The following is a 23,779-nucleotide window of genomic DNA, read 5'->3' as shown; positions in this document are numbered from 1 at the left end:
CGCCATAAGGACTGTCAAGCAGTGGAGTAGTTTGTGATGTTGTGCAGTCTCTGTCCTTGGAGTTTTTCAAGACTCAACTTGGCCACGCCTTGAACAGCCTGGTCTGACCCCAGGGCTAGCCCTGCTTTGAGCCAGAGATTGGAGTAGAGACCTGCTGAGGTCCCTACCAGCCTGAATAGCTCTTTCATTCTGAGCTAGGACAAAACTTGGAGCCAAACCTTAACTTGTTTTTTCCTTATTTTTTGGTACGTGATTATAAGCAAATTTTTCAGCCTCTTTAGCAATTCAGTTCCCTGTCTATGAAGTGGAGTTAACACCACTTTTCTACCTTAGCGGTATTTCAAGATAAGATATGCGAAAGGCTGTGATATTTTGGATGCTTTGGCAAAGTAGGTATAGACAACTAAGCAGGTAGGCCTTAAAGTCTGCCTGAGAAGCCAATAGAGAGGTACTGTGCATCTTCACAAACACTAACTGTGTTGTCTTGGGGAGCTGTTTTCTGTAGGTTCACGTTCATGAAACTCCACCATATATATTTTCTCTTTGTGCTGCCAAGGAAGTTGATCACCTTAAAAGGTAGTCAGCTGCAAAATATGTTAGTGTTAGCAACGGCTCTGACAGCAGGCTCTCTATAGGCTTCTGCCAATTATGGTAACATTTGTCATATTTTCCCAGTTAATGTTTTTCTTCCTGCTATGGTGGTTGTTTCTGTGGGATTCTTGACAGAGGGGAAGCAGACTTAGCTGCCTTCACATCAGGAGCACTGAATCTGGACCTGCCCTCTGCATCAAATGTACAGCTAATTGACAGATAAACTGAGAAGTCTTCCCCCCTCCAACTTTCAGCTTTTGTGATCTTTAGTGAGAGATTTGTAAAGCTGTTGTATAATTTTCTCACATAAATAAGGAATTATCCTCTTTTAAAAAGAAAAAAAAAATATATTGGAAGAGTTACTGAAAATTACTTTAACTTTGTGGCATTTCAACTTAATAATCTTTGAGATAGCATTAGAATAGGCAGGGGTGTATACATAGAAGTTTTAAGGAATCTTGGGAGCTTCAGATTTAGAATATTCTGTAACACCTTTTTTAACTGTTTCTTCTTTTTCTTCTCCTTCCCCACCTGCCTTTTCTTCTACAGGAAATAAAGAAGGACATGAAGAAAGAAAATACTGCTAACAAACCACCAGAGAAGCCTATAAATGAAGTTTCCAATGGAAGCCCTTTACTGTTGTCTGAGACAATTATTAGAACCAACAAAAAAGGTATAGTATATGGAAGCTTAAATGCAGATTAAAATCAGACCTTTAAAGGAAAAAAGGTAAACCTTCCTTGCTTCTAGAAATAAAGCTAGAGTCTATTTAACTGTAAAGGCATAGCAGGAATTAAAAACAAAAAAATCTTATTGTCCTCTTAGACTGGCATACGGATGCATGTATTATGTCTAATATTTCCACATTGATTTGCACAGACATCCCTTTCTTCTTAAAGAAATCCTTCCTAGATACATTTAATTAAGGAAAGCCGTATGAAGAGATTACTAATGCTTATTAAAGTAGGGAACTGGCAGCTTGCATATATGGAGGTTTTTGCACAATGATGTCAGTCCACGTTCACGTATTCATGTTCTATCTGGGACAGAGCTGATTACTGACAGAGAACTTTGGGAAAGGAAAAAAAAAAGCAGAAAACATATAGCTTAACACATTAGTTTCCTGGGAAGAGTCTCTCACTGTCTTCTGTTTCAGACTAGAATGTGTACTCTTCATGGCTGGCTTGATTCCCAATGCAGATTCCTGTGTATGGTTTTGAGCTGCTAAAATGAAAGCCTCCAGATATTCTGTCTCTTTCCCTAGCTCCCAGTCCTGCATCAGAAATATCAGAACAAAACAAAAAACTGGCAATAAAAAAGCTGGATTTTTCTTTATGTTATGTTTGTGCTCCTGTTTGTTTTATGGGAGGGCAGTTGGCTATATGCAAGAGATGGGCTGTATTTTTTCCTGGAGAATTCACTGACCAATTTCTTGCTTACTGTCTTATACAGAATAATCTGCTGTCATTAATCATTGCTGTAATGTAATTTCCATTTTGGCACATCTTCTGTACTGTTAAGACCGTGCATATGGAAATTTCCTCTTCTGTATTATCAGAGAATATTGTATTTGAGCTGGCAGTTTGACTAGAGGTCTTAAACCTAAGGTTTGCAAAACGTATGACTTCCTTTAAAATGTGAGGGGGAGTAACATCCACCTCTTTTGCAAGGAGTGATGTCCTCTGAAAGAAAAAAATTGGAAATAAATCTCAGAAAGCTTTGTCTTTTGAGTTGGCAATGTCATCTTGAATCTGGAGACACGTCCAACGTTTCTGCTTTGGGTCATAGGTTTTTCAAGCAACAGCAGGATTAAATTACCAAGAATTATTCTTTTTCATGGCTGCTATACAGTACCATATGACTAGTTGGGAAATTATCTAGGGACCAAGCCTGTTCCATATTGCTTCAGCGGCTATTTGGAGAAGGCTGTGGCAGATGCAGAGATTCGGTTCAGTCACAAGGGGATTAACAGTCCAAATATGATCCTTAGAGCACAGGCTTTCTCCTCCTCCTTCTTCCCTCTGGCTCAGAAGCTTTAAAGCATTCAGAAGATAAAGGAAGTTCTCTTTTTCTGACTGTAGCTGGAGAACACAAAACTTCATATTTATTGAAATGAGCAAAACAAAGACTGTCACAAAGATCTGTAGCTCGAGGAAGAGGTTAGTAGATTTCATATTAGGATGTTATTGCATTGGATTTCGGTGGTGAGGATGGCAGGTCTCATGGCTGGGTTAGTGTCAGGGTTAGTAAACTTGTCATTTTGGCTGCTTCTCTGCGACTGCTGCCATTGCTGCAGAGCAAGCAGTTGCAGCTTGCTGTACTCTAGCAGTACAGCTAAGGATGCACAGAGCAGAGCAAGGCCAAGAGCATGGTGCCAAAGTGGCCTTGTTTAAGTTAGGACAGCTAAGCAAGTAGGTACTGTTGTGTTCAGTAATAGAGTCTTCTAAGATCTATGTAGTGTATCTCCTTGTGGAAAGTCTTGCAATATTTTGCTGAAGAGGGACCCCTATAATGCTACAGGGATTATTTTCTTCAAGTGTTCTTGTGCTGTGGTTATTAAGCCCTACCTCCATCTGTTTACTGATCACAGAATATGACCTGACCTGAAAGAAGGTTGTTTTTTTTTCCTCCTTGTTCAGAAATGAGGTAGGATGCACGTAAAGGTCATTAGCCACTCTTCAGCTGTGAAAATAGTAGGCAGTATTATTTATTTGCTTGGGCAATCTAATCTTGCTGCTTGGAACTTCAGAGCAGATCCAGTGACGTGGGAGTGAAGCATTCTGTGCTGCTATATTGTTTCTGTTACCAAGATGATGATAAGTGCTTTCCTACTTCTGTGGTGTTATGTTGTGTAGTTTTACTACTTAACTTGGTTGGCCTAATTTAAGTGGCAGCACTTTAGCAGGCACTTACATTTTGAGCAGAAGAATCTTGGCCTCTTGGGTTTTTGGCTTGTGGAGAGTTTTTCCTTGAGGAATATTGACAAGTGTCCAACAGTAGTATTAAAGGAAAATAGCTAAACTATTTGTAAGAAACATCTAAGTAGTTAAGAGGAAAAGAATGGATTTCTGAATAAAAAAGGTATTTCAGATCCAACTTTATATCTTCTTTGTACATGCTAATTATTTCTAAGCACTGTGTTGAAATTAAGTTTCTTATAATAAAATCAGTGTAAAACTGAAACGCCTCTTCTAAGGGTTTATTTCATCAACAAAGTAAGGGACATCATTTCTTTGGATTACAGATGTAATCTAGGAACAGTTGAAAGTTGGTGTAACACCACTAGTAGTAGCCTACCTGCGTTAGTGCTTTCATTACATACTGAAGGTTGTAAATGATTGTGGTATTATTAGTTTTAGTTCACCATTCGTGAATCATTGAGGTTTTTGTTAGAAAGACCAGGAGAAGATGGAAGGATTTGATTTTATCTGCTTTTCATTTGGGGCAGTAAAACCAGAACATTTCTCATCCTTTAATGTTCCTTACTGCCCACAAATACTAGGGACCCAATGGAAACATGCAGTAGAAATTACTTGTGGTGGACTTAATTTAGGAAACTCTGTGCTTGGCCTTGATGTATTTGTGAGAGTTAATATTTGTAGGTATTTCCTCTCTTTACAGGGTTCTAAGTTTGATATAGGAGTTAGGGCAACACCTAAAGAAATAATGGGTTTATTTTCTAGGTTTCCCATGGAGTTGCTATACAACTTTTGTTAAATTACTTAAAATCTGTTGGCCAAATTACCACACTTTAATTTCCAAGGTCAGGTATCATAATGTGTATTAATTTTTCAGATAGGCAGAGTCTTCTTCTGATTTATTGCAGTGGCATATCCAAAATAATTCCCAACTTCAAGGTATTTCAGGTGTCTCTGCCTCAGGCTGCCTATTGGCAAAAGCTGGGTTATACCTGCCTCGTAAAGTTGTTGAGACCTGTTATAACCAAGCATGGTAGTGATGCCAGTTAACATCTAGGAAACAGAGCATTTTAATATATAATAGCATTCCAGTGAGTGCATGCTTCATGTGGTAGGCTTGCATGTCCTTTGTCAGAACCTTGGAGGGGATTATTCTTCGTACAGTTCATATGCCAAGAAAATCCTTTCCTCACCAGATGTGGGTCTTTCAGTATATCTCTTCACTTCTCCAGAATTTTTGATCGGTACATAGAACTATTGTTCTAAAACTTCTGCAAAGCTGACTTAAAAACAAACCTTTGTGCTATTTAGTATTGGCATTTTTGCACCCTACTAATAACAGGTTGTGAAAGCCTTTTCTTCCCTGAGAACATTTTCAGATTGTTTGAAAAAAGCAAAATTATGGCTATTGTTACTGTTATTTAATAAGGTAAGAAAATTACAGTCAGGTCTTGAAACAGGAAAACATGGAAAGATGTCTTTTCTTTATTGAATGCTTTTCCAACATGTTGGCATTCCATCTTTTCTAAGTAACTTCTCAAATCTAAAAACAGATCCAAAGTTGTGCAACCATTTCAGATCTGTCATAAATTCAGTATGATCTTCATCCAGGTATAAAGGGGCATCATGAAAACTTAGTTTAACTGTTAAATGGTTTATTTTAGGATAGTTTTGTTCTGATTTTGGAGTATCCTATTTTTGAGTATCCTATTGATTGCACTATTTCATGTATCTGGGAATATGAGCCCACTCGCTTAGGCCAAATTGCAAAACTGGAGTTGATAGGCTGTATTTTCTAAGTAAACTAACAGTTGTTATACAAGTAAACATATTTAAGGAAAAGATATATTGCCTTGCCAGATGTATTTGTTTTATATAAACTGTAAATGCAGTCTGCATTGAGGTTATCCAAGCCAGCAAATCTGGAACAGCTCATGTTCTTAATCAGAGCCAAACACTGAAAGCAAGGAAATGTTTTCTTCTAGCTCTCTTGAGAATTATTTATTTTACCTTATACCCTACACTTAAAGGATAAAGAGAATTTGCATCATATCCTAAAAGGGAGAATTTTGTGAAAGGAGATTTGATAATATAATAGGTTTATTTTATTAATAAAAACCAAGTCTGTTGTGTACAAAACTAAGATCTAGATCTATCTTTGTAAACGGAGAAATGGTAAAAGTATTTTACAAGAAAAATGCTTGATCATTTGGTTCACTAGTTTTATGATTACTTGCATACAAAAAGACACCCTATCTACTAAAAAGACTAGCTCACGGTGACTCAGCATATCAGTGTGTCGACTGAGTTTTATATTAAGTAATATAGGAAAGCTATTATTCTGGTCATATTTTTCTACAGAAAGCCAAACCTCAAAATTTCCTTAATAAAATCTTTTATTACTAAACCCTAGCGCAAACAACTGCCTTTGTCTTGTGCCAGTCGTGTTTGATGAGGTGTCTGACCATCAGTACGCTCAGCTTTGGTTTTCCTCTCAAACACAGGAAGTTTGAAGGTATTAACCTGGTTTTTGGTTGGATTATCTTTCTGCTGTTTATATTTTCAGGCTGTGTCCACAGACAGTCTTTGGTGTTCCCTTGCAAGTACTGCCAACTTCAGAGAAATCATAGTTAGCATAAAAAAAAAATCCTTTTCATTTTTAAGATCAGCTAATTAGTGTATAATCAGTATACAGTTTACATAAATATGCACAAGAACATACTTCTTGGGCTATTAAGGTTAAAATATGCATACAACATATGACACAAACCCAAAATGAGACATAAAAAACTAATGGCACAGGGAACTCAAATTCAGCAAAATATTTATTCTTTGAGTTTGAATACCATATCTGCATACATATACAGAAGTAGTGCCTCAGATAATACACATTTCCTTTAAAAGTGCTGTTTCTTGAAAATAAATACTTGGATAATTTTTACCCTCAGGTAAGCTACACTGCACTGAAAGGCGCTGCTTTCAGTTCAGAGGCAGGAAAAGCCACCGGTCTGTGCTGGGCATGTGGGTGGCAGCCAGAAAGAGACTTGGGATGGGTGTGTGTTACCTGGGATCTGTAGTGGTTTAACAAGTTTTTTCTGGAGGCAGGTGAGAAGGACTCTGTCTGATGCTAGAGGAAAGATCTCTACTTGGTAAAGTTCCCATTTGATTATTCCAAGCAGTGTATTATGTTATACATGCAACGTGTAGAGGATACGTGGAGAAAGCATAATTCTCTCTCGTGTTTCAGTTTCATGATTCCTTTCTTCTGATAAAAAAATAATTCTCAATAGTGAAAGTAAGGGGAAACTTAACGTGCATGGAATAAAGCTAATCTCGGAGCTGATTAGTAAGCTGCTATCAGATGAGGGGTAGTTGTCTAATGTGTGAACATCCTTCCCTGCATCATGGGGCCATGCTTTTGGATCCAATATCCTTTTTGTAGAAATGCATTTATGTAGTAAGTGAAATCATAAAACAGTGAAATTTAAAATTATTGCTTTATCTGTCACAGGACATAAAATTAGTTCTTCTGGGGTTTCTCTTGTAATTGTAACTACACTGTGAAATCTGCCTAAAATGGGCTTATTATGTGGAACAAGAATACAGAGATAGGTGTTACCATTGTTCTAAATTTGAGATTAATCTGTTGACCATTGACATGTAAAAGATCTCAATGCTGTCTTGATAACAGTGGAATGGGTGCTTACTCATTCTCTTCAAGCAGATCTTGTTTGTAAGTCCTGTTATAATAATGACTTAATACATTTAAAATCTAAACTGTTTTTCTGTGTTATAGTAATTTGCTGCCCAGGTTTACAGTTAAGGTTTTATTATCCCAGTGAAATAATTTATTTTCCTGACATTTACTGTGCAGTGCCCTCCATCTTCTTTTTATCCTGTGTGCCTGCCCTTTCTTTCGAATTACTCCTTCCTGGTACTCTGCAAAATGCACAAATGCTGAGCCCTTATGTAGCTTCTGCAATTTTGCGTAGTTATCCATCTCCATTTTGGGATCCTAGTGAGTATTACGAGGCTTGGTGCAGGAGCAGCCTGTAGAAGTTGGCTGTAAAAATCCCTCGTGGTTTGAATTGAAATTCTAAGTTAATTCTATCCTCTGGGCATCTTCTGTTTGTGTTTTATGTGTTGTGTTACATGTTTAGCTCAAGGAATCCCATTTATGGACCATGCTGTAAAAACACTGAACAAAAATACAGCCACTGCATCAGGGAGCTAACTATATATATGCATCTCTGAGTGTGTGTGTGTGTGTATAAATATCTATATAACAGATTATGTATCTAATATATATAAAATATATTTTATATAATATAATAAAATATATATAAATATATGTATTATATATAATATAATATATATTTTATATATGTGTGTGTGTGTGTATATATAAAACAGATAACTAAAAAAAAGAATAGAAGGGAAGATACATTATTGGGATGATTGCTAGCAGTCTCTTTTCAGGTTTCTTGCAGACAGAGAACACTGATTTTAAAGAAAGATTTAAATCTGGATCTGCATTTGGAAATTGGGAGGGCAGTATGGAGATAATTGTGACAACATTGGGTTTAAAATTTAAGAGGCTGCTGGATGCCGATACACAGGACAGAGAAGAGGCAGAAGTTGACACTTTCATATAGAATCTGAAGAGATGAGGGAGAGGGGTCAGTGATAGGCATTCTGTGCAGCTTGCAGATGAAACAGAGGGAGGTAGTTATGGATACAAATGAGGACGTGAGTTAGTTTTGTTGGTTGGTCTTTTTAAAGGTAGGTCCAGAAGTATATTTCTATCAATGAGAAAGCAAAGAAAAGTGAATTTTTAAGGAAGAGAGTAATAGGGAACAGGTCAAATCATGGAATAGGGCTACAGGGACAGCTGAAACAATAAGGAAAATAACATCTTTTCACAAGTAGTTTATGGAAATATGTAAAAAATGCTGCACTAGAACGAATAGTCAGTGGAATTGCGTCTTCTCTTTCGTGAACATTTACAAATTTTTGTTTAATCAGTTAAAGCAGTTTTGCCTTTCTAAAAGCTTTGCAATACGTTTTACAAGCTTAAAGTATGAAACTAAGTCAGATGTATCTTCTAACACTTGTACGAGAATTTGCTGGTTCACTTTTTTTTGACAGTGTATGATAATTGTCCAAAAGGTACTAGTCAAGAACAAAAACTCATGTGCAAGATATTCCTCTATTAGTGGTTATATTCAAATCTCCTTTAACACAAGCTCAAACCAATTAAATAATACTAAATGCTGGGTCTACTCTTGTTAAAGTAACAACAGCAATGAGTTTGAAACTTCCTCTTTTTGTAAAACTAAGTTTCTCCATCATAAAAGAGATGCTTTCGTTTTTCACAAGGTTCTGCATAGAACTGTCTTCGTGCTGCCAGCAGTTCCCCCCTTCTCATTGCTGTTGGTTATGTCACTTGTCACCTAGTGAGGCCCAGCTGCCTTTGAGGTCTGTCCCTGACCTTCTGCCTCCTGACTGTAGCTGTGTCTGTCTCCTTTAGCCTTTTATTGAGGTGGTATGGGATTTTCAAAAACAGCACAGCTAATAATTAGCAGACCAACCTTTCTCCTATGTCCCTAATCACTGGGGTCACTGTACATTTCTCAGTTTTTAGGTTGGGGTATCTCCATCTCATATCTGGCAGCTGTGACAGGAGAAAGTCAGACTTCCTCTTCTGTGGTAGAGACAATGAAAGCAAAGGAGCAACGCAAGGATACTGTTGTGGAATATAAAACCGGAATGAAAATTTGGGGTCAAGAGAGTATACTTTGACTGTACAAGGTAATATCTTATCCATGAGCTGTGAAACTTTGCCAGTGTACTTTTATCTGGGTCAATAATGCTTTTCTGGTAGTTCCTGGAGTTAATCTTGATGAATTTGTAACTGCTAAGTTAAATGTGCCCATCTAAGTGTGCTCTCACACTGAAAGGCACATTCTTAGTTCAGTGCTGCTTTACCGTTGCTTGCTGGGATGGTGCTATGCTGCCTTTATGGGGATAGGGAACTGGCATGAGCCTTCCCTGTGGGGCTGCAATCAGGGCTGTGCGGCTGTTGACGTCTTTTCCTCCATGGCCTGCAGGCAATGATAAGAGCCAGCCATGCTATGGTAAGCTATGGCAGCAATCAGCGTACTGAGGCAGTTGGAGGTTCCGGCTCCTGTGACAAGCAGAAAAATCTTTGAATGGTTTCTGGGGTTGTAGGTGAGAAGCAGTGCCTGTCAACAGCTCCCTGGGGTCTCCTCCAAATTGCAGTGTCATGTGACATGAATTGAACACCCAAATAGTGATTTGTCTGAGAATTAGTTCTTAACCAAGCAAGCACTACTCTGTAGAGAAGATTTTTGCATGTATGTGAAAGTTGAATGTAAACATATACATTTGTACTTTTTTGGGTGATTATATTTTTTAAAAACAGCTCCATACTTGTACTCTCTGCATTGGGACAGAGCAACTTGTTTTGCTGCTTTTGAATCCCTTCAGTGGAGGAAACTTTTTTACTTCAGTCTACTTGGACCAGAAGGAAACTACAATCATTACTCAAGAGCTTCCTCTTCTGATGGAATGATATTTATAAACCCAAGTTGGGGTAAACTTCTGCATGCAGTGGCAAGAATATACACAGGAAAAATGAACTGTTGCTGCTGGTAGAAAGGGTCATCACCATATTGGTGGTTTAGGAGAGCTGAGCAGAGAGTTCTGTACAAGTATGCAGTGGGAGGGACCTCTGTGAAACAGCTGCCAGTCTGGGGTTTGGTTAGGAGTGTGTCTGAGGGGTGGGAGCAAATATAACTCTGAATGCACTTTGCACAGGATTTTTTCACCTGTTCTCTTGTGCTGCACCCTTTCCCATGTGCTAATATGCAACACCTAGAGTGCTTTAAGCAAAGCTTTGCTGTTGGCTGCAAGTGACAAGAAACGACGTGAAAGTATTGCCCATAAGGCATGTTGTTTGTGCCTTATCTGTGATAGATTCTGTTATACATTTTACTTCCAAGAACTGATCCAGGCTTTAAAAACTTTCTTCTGATAAAGTGACATGCCTGGAATGAACTTGATATTGCATTCATTTTAATTATTTTTCACATGCAGTGTGAAATACTTCAATTCATGTGGTTAAAAACGCCTAAAGTTAAGTTTACTTTGCTGTAACTAGATCTGAAAAACACATAGAGGTATCAGGCAGTGCTGATACTGCATGGCTTGGATTATTCTGAGTAGATTGCATTATTAGCTATGTTTGCTTTCAGTTTTCAGATTCTTATATTATGAAGGTGCAGTGACTTGACTGACAAGATACTATGCCTGCAAAAGTGTAATTCTTGTTTCCAATGGCATGACATTTCCTAAGTTTTATTCACTGAATACTTCATGCATGTTTTATCTTATTTTAGAATTTCCTCCCTTACAGTCTACTCCACCATTATCAAGGTGCTCACAGCATGGAAAGTTTTGCTGTTGTTAGTGGTGTGTTATGATGTATTGTACTGTTTATCTTTGGTTTTTTATAGTTATCTCACTGCTTCCTAATGCTATTTCACAGTTAAGATGCACCAGTAGTTTGCAGTAGTTCTTCTTCTATATCTTTCTGCATGTGCTTTTCAATTATAAACACGTTTATGCCTCTTTTTTGCTTAGTGTTAATTTGTAATATCATTCTCTTTAAAAATTCAAAGCATGTTGCTGATGATGGTAAGGTGGTTGTGCTTGACAAGAAAGTGAAATGTGGAAGTGCTGACAAGTGGCTGATTGCAAATTCTTGGCCCCAAGCACAAGATTGCAATATGAAAGATTATTATTATCTGTCACACAGCAAGAGCCATTATTTCCTAATTTCAGCGCCGACTTTATTTAGCAACTGAAGCAGAGGCTGGGCAGAGGTCCTCATGGTGAGAAGTAGCTCCCTGCAGATGCCCAAATTAGCTGAGAATGAGTTGTGAAGTCAGAGAGCATAGTGCCACTAGCATGGTCTTCTGCCTTGGCTGCATCACCCCAGTGAAGCCCCTTGTGGTTTTAGCTGTTACTATAGCATCTGCTGTGGCTGCATCTTCATAAATCTGACACTCTGCTCCATAGAATATTCCAGAGAGCACTGGCAATGCAAGAACCCCAGGCCACTTGTGGCAGCCAAGCACACATCTGATTCCCCTCCAGAAACACTTGGCTGCTTCTCAATCTGTTTCTGATACTGTTTTCTCTAGGGCCTAGATTTTATCAGCTTTGTTACCTGTAAAGTGCTCGGCCTGGTACTGTGTTCATTACTCTGATCTCTTGAGTCATGTACAATAGTAGATGACAGGGATAACTGTGTTTAATGATCAGACAGGGTACAGTAGCATCCCAGCCTTCCAGTAGCTTGAATTTAAACCATTGTATACATTTAAGCAACTCTTTCTACACTAGGTCATGTATTTTCCTGTTGACTATCATCCTCTGTCATGCATTCATTGGGGATATTTCAGTGGTAAAATAACCAATTAAAGTACCCTCACACAAGCTTCATTCATTCACCAGATATTCCATTCATTTTAAATAACTTTAAATGCTGTATATTTGCATTTCCTTAGTTCATTTAGTGCCATGTGTAGACTTATGTTAGGCTCCTGACAGACTCCAGATGTGCTTGATCTTTATAGTCTGGTATCTAGTTCTGCAGAAGTTGCAAGATGCAACATCAGCCATTATTGCTTCGTTTTGCAACTACAGTCATAAGACTTCTTATTTTTTAAGGCCTCGGAATTCTCTGCTAGACTACTGACTCAGCATAACGTTATCCTAAATTACATGGGTCATGGTTAATTCTGGGAATTCGTAAAAGGTCAGGAAATGTCCAGGAAATGATTTAAATGAAAAAAAAGCTCCAGTGACCTAAGGAAAACCAGAAGATTCACTCACATGCCTGGCAGCTGTTGAGCAAATAGAGTAGCGGAAAATAAAAGTAATAAATCTTGAAAGGGTAGCCTGAGGCTGTAGTTTCAGAAACATGTTAAGCTAGCAGTGGCAGCAAAAAAAAGAGAGCCATCTTTCCTGTTTTCTTCTTCCTATGTTCTGATACAAACGTTTGGCTGCATGGTGGGGTGGATGAGGAGAATGATCAGGGTGAGCATTAAACTAGCAAGAAAAGTCCAGAGGTCGTTTTTAATAGCAGGTCAGTTCACTGTCTGTCTTCTCAATGCCGCTGAGCAAGCGCTTGATGTGACAGGACAGCAAGGAGTGTCGCAGGAGCTGGGAGAAGCAGAGGGAACAGCAGTGCTGCCTTTTATTTGGTTGCAGATGAAAATAGTTCTAAAAGTGCTGTGAGAGAGTGATGGTTTGTCAAACTTTGGAAAAGATGGTTGATGGTCATTTGATTAAATCAATTCCTAAAGAAAGCAGGTGCTGTGTTGTCAGTTTGAATGGTCAGCTGTTGCTCTTCACTTTTTTCTTGTGCTGGGGAGGTATATGGCTTGGTCAGTGTCCCAAAAAAACAACACTACAGTTACATGCAGAACCCTTCTTTCCTCCCTGCTCTTCATCTTATAACCACAGAACCGTTGTGAAGATGGATTTCATTACAGACACAGCTGACTTGAGCCAGCGCCAGTTTATTCACAGCTTTTAACTTTGAGGAAGTAACTTCTCATTCATGTAGCAAGTGTAATGGAAAAGACAAAAGGGAGTTGACATCTATTTTTAGGAAAAGATAGTGTTTATTCCAGCAAAACTAAAAAAACCCAAACAAACATATAGAGACATTACGAACTTTAAACCGAGACAGATTTTTTAAAGAAACTATTTTAAGATGAAGGAGTTTATTGTAATGTGTGCCTCAATTGCCCTGTCAGTTCAAGTGGTCCTCCACTCATATTTTTAATTCTATGTGAACTCATATTTTCATATACATTGTATGAAATATCCATTAAAAATGGAAACCAATAGTGCCAGAAAAATAGTAAACTTGATGTAGTGCTTTCAAATGCACAAAGTGCATTTTGAGCACTTTTAAAGTAATTTTATTTTCACCAAGAAGAGTAGTTGTTTCACAAATAAAAGTGATATTAGTGTGCAAATGCATCATTGTAAGAGCTGACACAGTAGCTGTGTAATAGACTCTGTATGATTCAGAAAGAGAGGGTGAACAGACAAGTAGTGATGAGTGTTCAGATGACATCAAAAGCGCTATGAAGAAGGCAAATTCTGAAAACAGCCTGCTTGCCTTGCCCTGAGATCAGAAGTCTGGAAAACTCAGTTTCAAGAAAACAGAACTGGAAAAACGGAGTGTCAGTAAGCTAGTGTGCAGTTTAACATGAATTGCTCAAGCATGTTAATTAACAGGACATTAAGCAGTCTCAGGCAGCATCCTTGTACAAGTTTGTGGAGGTGACCCAGTGCTAAGACATGGGGATAGAAGTAATTTGTGTGAATACTGCTGTGGGGTAAGAAGTTCAGTATTAGGGAAAGATTTGGTGACAGGTTCGCTAAGGGATCTTGGGTGCATGCCTGGCTAGAGTTAGGAGAGCTGTGCAACTGTTTCAGGAATTAGTTAATTGGGCAAGAAGATCAGGACCGATATAAAGTCATTACTGCTCACAGCATGTTGTCAGAAGTAGAAAGGGTTGTGACTTTAGAGTCAGAGCCGAAGGGTATTAGTGTCAAGAGTCACACAAGTATGACATGCCCAGATGTATCATGGAGAGCAGAAGTCTGGGTTAACTACTCGATAAAGAAGATTTGCAGCAAGTAAAGCAATAGATGTTTTCAATGTGGAGCTATGTACAGCTTAGAAGTTAGCATTTGGTACAGTGTAGTAGGGCTGCGTTATTTCTATGTAGAAATCTTTTTCTGTGTAATTTAAAATCCACTGCAAACTTGTAAAAAGCTGAAAAAGCAAGGTATGTTAAGATAATTAGAAAGATGGTTGGCAATAGTTCCCTTGACCAGGGGACAGAATATTTAATTTGTTAGTCACTTACTATTCTGAATTTTATAGGGGAAGTTGTCATGACATGTAGAATATAGAACTATGGAATTAAAAGGCAGACAAGCTTTTAATATAAAGATGCAAAACCCAAGAAGTATCTATTCTGCAGTCAGGTTGTAGGAAGTTCTGTGCCATAAAACTGGGAATACAAGTATGAAGTGACCAGTTTATCTACCTGATTTCACATTGAGGTTGAGAATAAAAGTAAACAGTCGCTCTGGAGGATTTCTGGTATAATGATGAAGGCTTCATTCCCTCTTGTCTTTCAGTTACCTAAATGGAAGTCTTACCGGTTAACAAGCAAGAGAGGAATTAAAAGCGCTAAAGAGAGGCTGTCTGCAGCTCTCTAGTGAAATGCCAATCCTCACAGTCTGCAGTTCTAGTATTTGCCTCTGATCCCAAGTGCCATTTACTGCAGATAAGATCCTAAGGGAGTTCAGTTCGGCCTGGTGAGCTGGGGGATTGGTTGTACTAACATGAGGTATGTAAACAAGGAAAGGCATGAAATACATGAAATCAAGTTTCTGTGAGTTTGCTGACAGCTCACACCTAGTTGCAATAGCATACTTTGCTCTTAGCATCTTTGCCTGTCAGAGACTGATTTACAGGAAGGAGAGTGCATCAGAGCAGCTTGGCTGGATTTTAGCAATCAAGCTGTAGGCAAGGAAGATTAATAACAGAAATACTCTAGAATCATGGGGCATAGGGGGTTTAAAGGGTAGCCTTAAAATAGACTTGTAGCATAGCTGAGGTTGGAAGACACCTCTGAAAACCCCCTGCTCAAGCAGGACAACCTAGAGCCGATTGTCCAGGACCATGTCAAGTGTTTTTTTTAAGATCAGCAAGGACGAAGATTGCACAGCCTCTCTGAGCAACCTGCTCCAGTGTTTGATCACCCTCTCATTTAAAAAAAAAAAGAGAGAAGAAAAATGTTAGCTATGTGTCATTACCAACTAGACATTCCAGTCCAGTGAAATCTCTGCTTTCCTACTTTTCTGGTTGCTGGCCAAATAGTAAGATGCTGTACAGTCAGGAGCTTGTAGTCTTGAACGCTCAAGGCACAAGTTGTATGTTACTGCAGAACGAAGCCACACCATGTCTTAGGCTAGTTTTTTAAAATGCAAACTTACTACTCTATATTTACAAAGACTTTCTGGAAGGGAATGTTCTAGAGAGTGTCATTGTACATGGAAGAAAAAGATAAATGTGGCAAGGATAAAAGCATGTCAGGAAGGCTGAGGGGATTGTGTTGTCGATAGGGGGAACTCAGCTGAAAAAGCAAACGTGAGTGAATAATGGCCATAGTGTCCATTAGCCAATGCTGAAAGAGTTGAAGGTCAAAGAGATATTTTTAAAAATCCATGCCAAGGACTGCTCAAGTGTGTCTGCCTCTCTTGCCAGTGCTCCCCTATTAGAGCAGCATCTCCAGTGTAGAATGCTCTGGTAACTGTCATGTGGTCAGCTGGTCCCAGTAGTGCATTGAATCCTTTAACTTGCGGCTCTACAGAGAAGCTTTTAGGGACTTAGTTGTATTTCTTTTAACACCACATAGCTCCCATGGTGGAGAGCACTGGATCAGTTCATTTTAGTTGTATTTCTTTTAACACCACATAGCTCCCATGGTGGAGAGCACTGGATCAGTTCATTTTCAGTTGCCTCTCTTGAAAACTCAATTTGGATGGTCGTGCTATGAGTCGTTTATTTCTCACTTTCATCTCACAATAGTCATTTAAAACAAAGACTATATGTATGTAGAGCAAAGATTAAAACAATGAGAAATCGGAATATGTGCAAGGTAAGTAAATACAACATCAGAAATCGGAGCACGTGGCATGAGTAGAAGAAAAAAATAATCAGTTAATGTGTGTTTGAAATTAGAAGATATCAATGGTGCCTTTTATAAATATACTGTTCCTGTATTATTTGAAATCAGCAGAGAAGCAGTCAGGAGGAGAGAGGGCAGATGATAAATGATTCATTTGCTTGCCTCCTCCTTGAGATTCTTTTCTTTGCCAACTTGAGATAACATATATCTTAAAGATTATGAATTCACAGGAAAATAACTCAAGACAGTGGGCAGCCAAGACAGTATTCTGATAGCCTAAATATATATATTTTTTCTTCTATTTTATTGCCTGTTGGATCTCAAAATCTAGAAAAGCTCTTATATAAATGAATTACTTTGCTCACAAACATTTTGGTTCAACGAGGCTTTCAATGAGGAGAAGCGGTTCTTCTGTATTTGGACTATCATCTGTTTTGTTCACTGTGAGTCAGCTTTTGGTTACAGGCAAGTCAGCTGGGCATGAGGGAAACGTGAAGACTGATTGTCTGTTGTGCTATACATCAAATGTAGCACTTCATGCAGAACTTTGATCATTGGTGAGAACACATTTCAAAGGACACTTCATTTCTTTAACTGTATGAAATTTTTCAAAGTTAATTCAGAATAGCCTGTATTTTCAGCTCCACCAGGGTGGCATTTCTCTGCAGTAACTATTCACTAGATGTGGTTCTTGCCTTAATATTCTTATCTCTTAGGCATCACTAACTCCCACCACCCAGGTCTCTTTTGAAGATGCCAAAGAATGACCAGAGACTAGTGACGATAAAACTTTTGCAATCTGAAGCAAACATGACGACGTATTCTTTCTGGTATTCTACATCAAGAACACACTGCATTTAAAATATTGGAAACAAAATAAGATGTGAAGTAATTATTCTGACTCAGAAAGGGTGTATTTATATACTCCCACTTTTAGAAAAAGGCTGGTTACATGGGTGAATATCATTCATGTGGATCTGTGTACTAACTGAAGTGAAAACTGAAGGACTAATAGTTTTGCAGTAGTGGCCAATACTATGTGTTGTAAAAGAAGGGGCCATGTTTGCATAGTCACTCTGGGTTTGTCTGCAAGCAAACACGTGGCCATGAAGTGCTATATTCTGTATCAGACGGGTGGTTTTCCTTTGCATAGACTCTGTGACTCTGTATTCCTCTGTTTCCACATACAAATTTGGCTTTGTTCACTCAGCTATTTGGAGTTCAGAGGTCTTTTATGTGCATACATAGCCATTGCAAATTGATTTGCAAGAGCATGTTTAGTCTCACAGTGAAGGCCAAATGGTCATCAGATTTGTCGTCACCCCAGCTTCAGGTTAAATTTGATCTGTTAAAAAAGGAGATCAAACAGTGCTGGGTTTGCTTTTTCCTCTTGCTACTGAGTCATCGTCCCACCTTACCACACTCTTTTCTAAGTACTCTGTTTGTCTTTACAAACGGTTGTTTAAATTGGAGTTTCGGTGCAGGCTTCTTCTCTCTTAGTGGGTTTTAAGATATTGAACATCTATGAATACTGCAAAATAAATAAAACAACAAGATAAGTCATCTAAGGGCAGACAAAGAAATATAATTTACTCAAAAAAACTCCAAATCTTAAGTAATAAGTTACTTACAAGGATATTTCTGTAACTAAAAAAGTATTAATTACCTGAGAGGCAAATAAGTTATCAGATGTTTTCCATGCTTCAGCGTCTGTCTTCAAAGGCAAAAGACTGTGAATTACACAAAGCTTTACATATATTTATATTAATCTTCCCTTGCAGCACAGAGATATCAAGTATCTTTTGTGTGGTGCTTGATTTATAATTTTGTCTAAGATATGGAGTCCTAGATTTGCTTTTGTTATTTTTTCATCTTAGGTATTGATGGACATTTCTTCTACACTTAAATGAAGCTTTCTATATTACTGAATTTCCTTATGCTCTGTTTTTAATAATGCAAGCAGCACGCACTTTATAAGAACAGCCAGGGTTTGTATTAGTTCCCAGGTTCTGCTTTTTGTGAAGATACTTAGACAGATGTTAGTTAGGTGACTTAATATTTACAGATGATTGTATCAGGATATAGTGTAGCTCATAGTAGCTCTGTAAGCAAACATGCTGCTGCTGTTCATAACATACAAAATCATTTTCCCCCTGAGGACAAATACGAGCATGAGCCTGGAAGGGGAAGCTGTCTGTGGCTGCAGATGTGCTGAGGGGATATGACCGAGACATGACCGAGAGGCAGCCAGGGCAAGAGGCTTGAAATTCCTTGGTCAAGCAAGGGCTGCCTATGGAAGCTGCCCTCCTGTTCCCTTTCTCCAAGCAGCATCAGAAATTAACCAGAAAAAAGCTGCTTTTAAAGCAAAGTTTTAGTGGATGTTTGTACCTGAAGCAGTTGAGTACAGTACATAACACAAGGGCTTTCAAAAATGTTGAGCTCTAGTACAGAGGGAGCCATTAACAGCTGTCTTCCCTGCGAGCATGTCTCATTTCAGTTGCTTTTGTGGTCACGTGCTTTCCTGTGTCCCTTTCTACTCTATGTCAAGAAGCTCCCTTGGGTAAGACCAACTTTCAAAATCGTAGCTTCAATATTTGAAGAGGTGTGCGGTGAAACTGGAGAATGTACTTGGGCCTCTCTAAACAGATGCAAATGCCATCTTTAGACATAGCAATGCTCCCGCTTACTGATAAAGCAATTAAAACGTTTGACTATTGCATTTTGTGTAATATACATGAAAGAAAAGGTGAAGTCATGAATGATCAGTGAGCTGCGATGGCAGCAAGGTTCTCAGAGGCTTACGTGTGCATGGTACTTAAACAAGAAACATTTTTAAACAGGTTCTTCCAAACTGATGGAATAGTATTGTAGACCCATTATGCGTACCTGTGACCATATACACAGCTCGAATATCACGTTACACCTATGACTACGCTATCCTACCATCTTAATCTTGAATAATATAAAGGAATAGAGAACAGGGAATATGTTACTGGAAAATCATTTAGTAATTGTAAATCCTGTGGGTAATGAAGTGCCAAGAATATATTACAAAAAGCTGTGTGTATTTATGTTTTTGTGCTTTAAAAGTGGTTATGAGGAAGAAGTAACAGAAGAATGTTTTATTGTATTGACATTTTTGAGCAGTGTGATTCATACACTAATCACACAGACTCACTCCCATAATTTTTCTGCTCTCACAAACACAGAGTGTCCTTGGGTTTTTTAATTGCTTTATTTCATTACTGTAAAGACAAAAATGCATCACTGCAGGATTTCAGGGGTTTTATTTTTGTTCATGTAGGGAAACAGTATTGTAAGGGAACAGTGAGAAAAAAACAGAGAAGTAGAGTATTGCATACTTGTAAGCAACAGGATTTGGGTCGAGCACATAGGCGCAAATTATTGTATCATTTTGTACTGGCATTTCTTCTTGAGGCTGTAAGATGTTCCATGTTTTTAGTTTTCTGTTTATGCTGAAACAGCTCCTGTTCCTTGCTCTCCTGACTGAATTTGCCTTAACTTTGAGTGACTTTCCCTTTTTGCTTCTCAGAAGGCAAGTACTTGGAGGCCCTCTCTTTTTGTCTCTTTAATGTTGAGCAAGTCCTCTTTTATTTTTTATTTCTTTTTTTTAGTGCCACTCAGGCTTCTAACATATTCCATCATGTAGTTTGTTGCTGTCTGCCTTGGATATTTATTTGCAATAACATCCAGTGCTCTGTTAAAAATCTAACTGTGGAAGAGGTTTTACGAAGTCCTTGAAAGATGCAGAAGCAGGTGTCTTTTAAAGTGAACGTAACCTTTCAGGTGCCTAAATATCTAAGCAGACTTGCAAATCTTTCCCATGTTACTACCATTTAATTATGTTGGTCATTATGACAAAATTAGACCTCTGGGGTAGTCAAATGGAACTCTCAGGACTGGAACCAGAGGTTAGTCATTTGTGATAAATGCAGCAAAGGAGATCAAATAGTGACTAGTCTTACCTGGAGAGTTTTCCAGACCTTGAGGAATGCATTTGTGTTTGGATAAATGCTCTTAAGCAAGGCAAACCAGTGGTTAACAGGTGGACTTGCGCTAGAGTAGACAGTACTTTGAAAGGCTGAGATGTGGCAGGACTTCCCTAATTTGCTGCTTAGGTTCTGCCTGGGATCTCTCTACAGACCTGTGTAAGAACTCTGTCAGAGTTGCTGAAAGGTAGTGAAGTTGTGCAGGTGCAACTAAAGAGCTAACTTGTCCTGAAGAACTTTGTCTTGTAAGAGGTGAGGTACCCAAGATAATCTCTGAAAGTCAGGGTGGGGGAATTAAGCTTAGCATGCCTGGAAGCAAGAAAGAAAATCTTAAGGGAGTTTGACATGAAATAACTGGGATGCAGCTTAATATCAACAATACAAAGTTCAATGCTTAAACCTAACTTGAGGAAGTGGAATCTTGTTCTGTGTTTTGCCAAGCCAAGTGCCATGCTCCTCTTTCTCCAGCCCTGGAGAAAATGCATTGCTCACCGTGGGCAATTTGATTTGTCACTGTTGATCTGTGTTGTTGTTTTAGCATTAGTGATTGCAGTCAAGCAAATCCCTTAAACTCAGAGCTATAAACCTGCAGATGTGCGGGATTTCAAGGTATAAGGTCTGCTTTCCATGAGAACTAAAGGTACAAAGCAGTAATGGGAGAATTGAACGTTGTACCTTTCGGATCTTTTGATTAGACACCCCCTTGATAAATTACAGCTCTTTGAATGTGTTAGAATCTTGTGAAAAAAAGTAAAAAGAAGGAAGAAGACTGAAAGAACATTTATCTGTGTGTTGCATCTTTTGAAAATGACACTAAATTAAAGAACTAAATTGCTGGCAGCCTTCTTACCATGAGCCATCGCTCTTAATAGTGCATTTGTCAGTTTAATTTAGTATAAATGAATGCTTGTAAATTCCACAGAGGCTTGTTTGAATGATGAGAACAACCAAGAAAATACGAGAAGATTTCTGTGGCATTCAAGAGTTTCTCACCACCAATAGCTCAAGATGCTGCAGAACTGACTAGATGCGGCTATTGCGGAACTCTTGCCTCCCCTTCAACATTGCCTGAGGCAACATGTTCTGCCGCTGCACTCTATATGCAGGCTGGTGACTTGCCAAAACAGATAGCCTTTGGGTTTGTTTCTCGTTTTTCCCATCTGTTGCTCAGTTTTGGAGAACAGTGATACACATCTTGTCTGCATGATACAGAAACACATGTCCTGTGCTGGTGGAATGAACTATCGTGTATGGATACTGTGGCACTGTTCATTTTTGAGGATGTGGAACAGTGAATGTTAATTTTCTTTCTCAGTACTGAGATAACTTTTGGGAAACGTACCAGTTGTCATAGAACTAATGGTGTCTCGGGCTTTAGAGGGCCACCAGCAGCAAGAATAGTGGATTTATTTCAATTTATCATATTTATTTATTGTTCTTCTGTACATTTATTCCCAGGCATTTGTGCAACCCTCAAATAACAAAGTTTAGCAGCATAACGTGCCCTTTAAAACTACAGGTTATTTTGGATTATAGCAGTTTCACGATGGAAGCTGAGAAATAACAACAAATCTTAACACGAGGAGTACAATTGAGGGCTTCTCCTGCTGTGTTTTCGTTTTAGCAGAGCTGAAGGACGAGTAGTTGGATAACCTCACATGCTGAGCTGGTACGTGTCAGGAGCCCAGTAGAGCAGCCCTCCCACAGCTCTGTTCTCTACAAGGTTTTGAACATGTTGTGGCTTAATTGCCATGGGAGACACATGCCCGAGTGTTTCTGCCCAAGTGACTACTCGTCTTGGTGTGTTGCAGAATCAGACCCATTACACCAGACTGGGTAAGTCATTTTCCCAGTTTACAGTGCATTGCCTAGATTCACACATGGGCTTCCTAGAATTTAGGATTTGTGTGGGCTTGTGTTTCATGGCAAATTTAATCTAGTTTCCTAGACTTTAGAACAATGCTGGACAGGAAAGTGATGTGTTTGCTTCGTCTGTGAATGTGTTAATATTTTTTGTTTAACTTTATTGCCTTTAATGGCTTCAAAATGAATATTTAAATTGTATAGATATTCTAGGTTAAAAAAGATTCTAGGTTAAAAATCTGACTAATGTTCCAAGTGCCCAGTATGAAAGAGAGGTGGTTATTTTGGTTAAACGTTGTTGATTTATTGCATATGTTCATTGTATAATGGCGCTCATGAGTGCAGCAACCAGGAAATGGGTTGCTGTATTTTTTGCATCTTTCTATCATTTCTTGAGGCATTTGTTCAATGTATGCTGTTACCTGTTGGAGTGAAAATAAAATCTTGACAATGTTGGGGGGTTTTGCCCTGATAAGAGAGACTTACTTGAAACTGATGTAGTAGATGTCAGAGTAAGACCTGCAACATAATGTCATTACAGAGATTCTGAACCTGATAGCTAAAAGTGAAGTAGCACCATTGTTTGCATTCTTTAAGAAAAAGGCATATTTTTTAAAGCTGTTCTGGAATTGTTTTTTTTGTTAAGTTGTACTGAAGTCAGCTTCAAGACAGAAAGCCGGTAGTACAAAGGTAATATTTTTGGAGATTACTGTTTAGGAATCCACGTGGTTTGATCTAAGTGACTTTATTTATAGAGAGGAGAGCACATAGTAAGCTGAATGTGCAGAGTGGTTCCACAAATTAGAGCTATTTGCTCTCATTCAGTATATGTTGTGAAGTGCTACTGTGCGTAGGCAGTTTTAGCAGTGTGAATTATGTGATGGAACATAAGAGAAATGGGAAAGATGCAATAGCAATTCATGTTTGGGTTTGGTTTATTCAAACGCTTGCTCTAGAGATCAATACAAAAAAGCAGCAAAGAGCAAAGTAGTCAACAGCTATCTCAAAACCTGACTGAGGGGATAATATTTTGGGATTATCTCATGACAACATGAGATGTGCACAATGAGAATAAAAAGAGAAAAGGCCTTTTATGGGCCATTTGCAAATCTTGTTGTATTTCTGTTCTTGGACTTTGAAACTTCAGCTGCTATCCAAGAAAGAATACTTCAAGCATGTATGTCTCATTCTTCACAAAAGCTAATTTATTGCTATAGAAATCTATTGCCTGCAGTATTTCTTAAAGCTCCTTATACAGTCATTTAGTATGAATTATATGCTAGTAGCCAGCGTAGCAAACTCTTTTGGTAATGTATACTTGCAAGTTGTCTTCTGAGTACAAGAGAAGAAACCAAATACGCAGGCAAGTGCAAGATCTTCTGTTGGGTAATAGCCCCTCTTATGTCAACAGGTGGTCATTGCACAAGGGGTGGTGGGGAACCCCAGCACCAGGGAGCGGGACTTAGCGCATGTTGCAGTGAACGAAGTCACAAAGCTACGGGTGACCAGGGCAAGCCTTTCTGTTGACACATGCCCTGGCATTACCGTGAGAACAGAAACATTTGCTGCTCCTTGAAATGCAGTG

At 38.6% G+C, this 23,779-nt stretch overlaps 1 protein-coding gene across 4 annotated transcripts in view; it reads left to right on the top strand.

The window, feature by feature from the left end:
- Nucleotides 1-764: 764 nt before the first annotated feature.
- Nucleotides 765-23,779, top strand: part of SH3KBP1 (SH3 domain containing kinase binding protein 1) — a 141,207-nt gene continuing 118,192 nt past the window's right edge. For 3 of the 4 annotated variants that reach the window (XM_080356244.1, XM_080356243.1, XM_080356242.1), the window contains exon 1: nucleotides 765-1,264. In XM_080356244.1, the coding sequence (XP_080212370.1) occupies nucleotides 1,156-1,264 (109 nt within the window). In that variant the 5' untranslated portion in view covers nucleotides 765-1,155. The remainder of the gene's footprint in view (nucleotides 1,265-23,779) is intronic. The other variant, XM_080356245.1, reaches the window with a different exon arrangement.

This window comes from Nesoenas mayeri (genome assembly GCF_963082525.1).
Source record: "Nesoenas mayeri genome assembly, chromosome: 1".
NCBI lineage: Eukaryota > Metazoa > Chordata > Aves > Columbiformes > Columbidae > Nesoenas > Nesoenas mayeri.
The sequence above is the reverse complement of the archived record's forward strand: the minus strand, read 5'-3'. Positions and strand labels throughout refer to the sequence as shown.